The 3,352-nt window shown below is 44.4% G+C and overlaps 1 protein-coding gene across 1 annotated transcript; it reads right to left on the bottom strand.

Annotated features, from left to right (window-relative positions):
- Positions 1-1,997: 1,997 nt before the first annotated feature.
- LOC137235261 (casein kinase I-like) lies at positions 1,998-3,047 on the bottom strand. The gene has a single exon (XM_067758339.1). The coding sequence runs from the start codon at positions 3,045-3,047 to the stop codon at positions 1,998-2,000; it is 1,050 nt and encodes a 349-aa protein (XP_067614440.1).
- Positions 3,048-3,352: the final 305 nt, after the last annotated feature.

Raw genomic sequence — 3,352 nt, 5'->3', positions numbered from 1 at the left:
GCGGGCATCAGTCGGGGTAGGGAGGGCAGCAAAGCTGCTGTCTGTTGCAGATTTATATTCTTCCCACTTTCCTTTTTTGAAGTTTATGAAAGTGCGTTTTTCGGTGACGATGAAGTCGGCGGTACGAATAGTATGGGCAGGTGGTCGGATGCCAATGTTACCATCGGCTGCCAGTTGACGCAGTTTACGAGTTCTGCGCTCACGATTGAGATATCTGGCGAGCTACGACAGCTTCCTACCATACGTGTGGGGGCGTCTCCGTTTATTGTCGTCGTCTATTTGATCCGCCAACATCTCACCCCTACTGTCCGCCCGCAAGTTTGAATGCCATAGGTCGTGATGGGCATTGAAATCGCCTAAGATAATGCGATTGTTGCCAGTGAGTAAGGCCTCGATATTAGGGTGGTATCCACTGGGGCAACAGGTGACAGGAGGGATGTAGATATTGATGATTTCTAGATTTGCATCGCCTGACCGGACAGATAGGCCTTGACGTTCTAAGACATTGTCACTGCGGTCGATGCCAGGATTAAATATATGATATTGCACAGAGTGGTGTATAATAAACGTGAGGCCGCCTCCATTTCCGCTCTCGCGGTCTTTCCTGTGGACATTATAACCAGAGCAGGTCTGCAATGCAGATCTTGCTGTGAGTTTAGTCTCTTGAATCGCAGCAATGCGGATGTTTTGCCGCTTCATGAAATCGACTATCTCCGTAATCTTCCCAGTTAGTCCATTACAGTTGAACTGCAGAATTCTGAAGTGCATGAGGGGTGACGCCGCCACTCTAGGGGTAAGTGAGGGGTGACTACGCCTAGGTTGTGGAAGGCCAGGACGCAATTGCTGTTGTGGCCTTGGGACTGGGCGCCCTTGGGCAAGCATTGGGGTATCCGGATGATTTGGGTTTGCGACCTGGCAACATGGCGCGATGAAACCCGTCGAGGGGTTGCCGTCGCGGAGACCAGAACATCTAGGAAAGTGGCACCACCCAAGGCAGGAGCTGCATTGAGCGGATGTCGCAAACCTATATATTCTGTGCTGGCAGACGGTGCAAACGGAGGCAGGGACTAAGAGTCTGTTTCCCTGACCTGCACGATTGCTGCCAGAAAAGAGGGGGGAGAAGAAGACGGGGGCAGGGGCTGATGCTCAGCATTGCTACCAACTCTACTACGAAGGTAGTAGTTATGAGTGGTATCAGCTGTTTGAGTTGTTGTCGCCGTGGGGCGCGACCAGCAGCGGGTACTTGTTGTGGCTTGCTGAGCAGCGAAGCTGCTGGAAGGTAGTGGGGATACGCTTAGGCGTAGACTACGGGACGCCCTTGGGCGTGAGCAGCAAGGAGCCACAAAAGATTTATAAAAGTTACGTGGACGTCGGGTTTTGGGATCCAGCCCAGAACAACCTGTCCGACGCAACCATCCCTTGCACGAGACACACTGAACAGAGTATGACCGTCCTAAAAAGATTCTTTTCTGGCAAATGCAGCAAAACCATTTCTCAAGACCGGGGTCAGGAGAAAGACCCGGATTGGGTTCGATACGTTCCCGGAGTAAGAGAATATGTAGCAGTCCTGCTGCAAGGAGCTGCTGGGAGGATGACAATTTGTGGGAGGGACGAAACAAATTAGATGGGGTCACACTGAAATGACAGTCCTTGGTCGGGAAAAATCCCGAGTCGCTCCGGTACATAGAACCGACTGCTTTGGGAAGCGCTCCGGGTGTATTTCTGCCATGAAAAGCTCTCAGTGAAAACTCATCTGCCTTGCAGATGCCGTTCGGAGTCGGCATAAAACATGTAGGTCCCGTCCGGCCAATTAGTAGGGAAAATCAAGAGGAGCATGACGCAAATTGGAAGAGAAGCTCGGTCTTAGATATCTTCGGAGGTTATCGCGCCTTACATTTATTTTATTTTTTTATAAATATATCAATATCCATGAAATTTGCAGTGCATTTGCATTATTAATAACGATGAAATTCCAGTTATATTCCTAAAAAATACGCCTATGAACTCATAAGTATATCTTTATTTTTATTAATGGGCTTTCCAATATTTTCCTTTTCTATATTTTCTTTTTCACGTTCGTTACGAGCTTCAGCTTTTTCGAGCAATATTGCTGGATTTGGTTTGCCCTGATGTGTTTCTTTTTTCAACATAGTCCAGTCGTAAATATAATCGTAATGATGGTTAAATTTTCTGAACAGAATCCTAAAAAGGTCTCGAAGATACTTATAATCAGGTTGTTCCATAAAGCGCAAACTACGGCAATGTTTCAGATACATTGAGAATTCATCTGGAAATCCTTCGCAAAGAACTTCAATAGGGGTAGACATTTTCTTTTCCGAAATGGTTTCACAGTGTTGTCGCATGTTATTTGCTTTTATACCTTGCCAAGGCAAAACTCCGCGATTGAAATACATCATTACATAGCCAAGTGATTCCATATCATCTCTTCTAGATCGCTCAATGCCTAAATGGGCGTTTATTGAAGCATAGCGTGATGTTTTCCAATCTGTATCCTCACGATACGGTATATGGGTGCGGGAAACTGGGTCACAATATTTCTTGGACCCTCCAAAGTCAATTAAAAATAGTTTATGGGAATCTCGTCCAATGCCCATAACAAAGTTTTCGGGTTTAATAGATCTATGAATAATGCCCTTCATGTGGATGTAATTAAGGCGCAAAATCATTTGATCCACTAGCATTAGCACCGTTTTAATAGTAAAACGGCGTGAGCAAGAATTGAACAAATCCTCCAGAGAGGGCCCAAGCAGATCCATGACCAAAAAGTTAAAATTTGTTTCTTTTCCGTGATGTCGGATACAGGGTATGCCAAACCCACCCCTTAAAAATTTATAGAGTTCAGCTTCGTGCATAAGTTGAGGCTGTCCAGTATATGTTCTCTCAATTTTAATTGCGACTTCCTGACCACTTTTTATATTCTCTCCCAGATAAATTTCTCCATGCGATCCACTACGTATTTTTTTGTATTTTTTTATTTTGTATTTTTCACCACATTTTATTTCCTTCATGGGTCGCAGCTTCTCCATATTGATTATTAAATATTATCCGGAAGGGTACCAATCGACATAAAACGCGTTTTTCACTAAGTTTTATAATCTTTTATGTATTAATTCTGTCTGGGATTGTTTATATTAGAAACAGAATTTAAATACACGCAGTAAAAAAGTACACGCAGTAAAAACTGATAGTGTACCATGGCGGAACGATACAACCAGTCCATTTTGATCACAGAACCTGGAACGGCAGACATGTACGATAAGCCCTATCCATTAAATTATGTTAACTGTTATATCATAGGTCCGATTTACTGAAATTTCAAAAGAATATATGG

This window comes from Eurosta solidaginis, chromosome 1 (genome assembly GCF_040869045.1).
Source record: "Eurosta solidaginis isolate ZX-2024a chromosome 1, ASM4086904v1, whole genome shotgun sequence".
Taxonomy (NCBI): Eukaryota; Metazoa; Arthropoda; class Insecta; order Diptera; family Tephritidae; genus Eurosta; species Eurosta solidaginis.
This window is presented reverse-complemented; position numbering and strand designations above follow the sequence as displayed.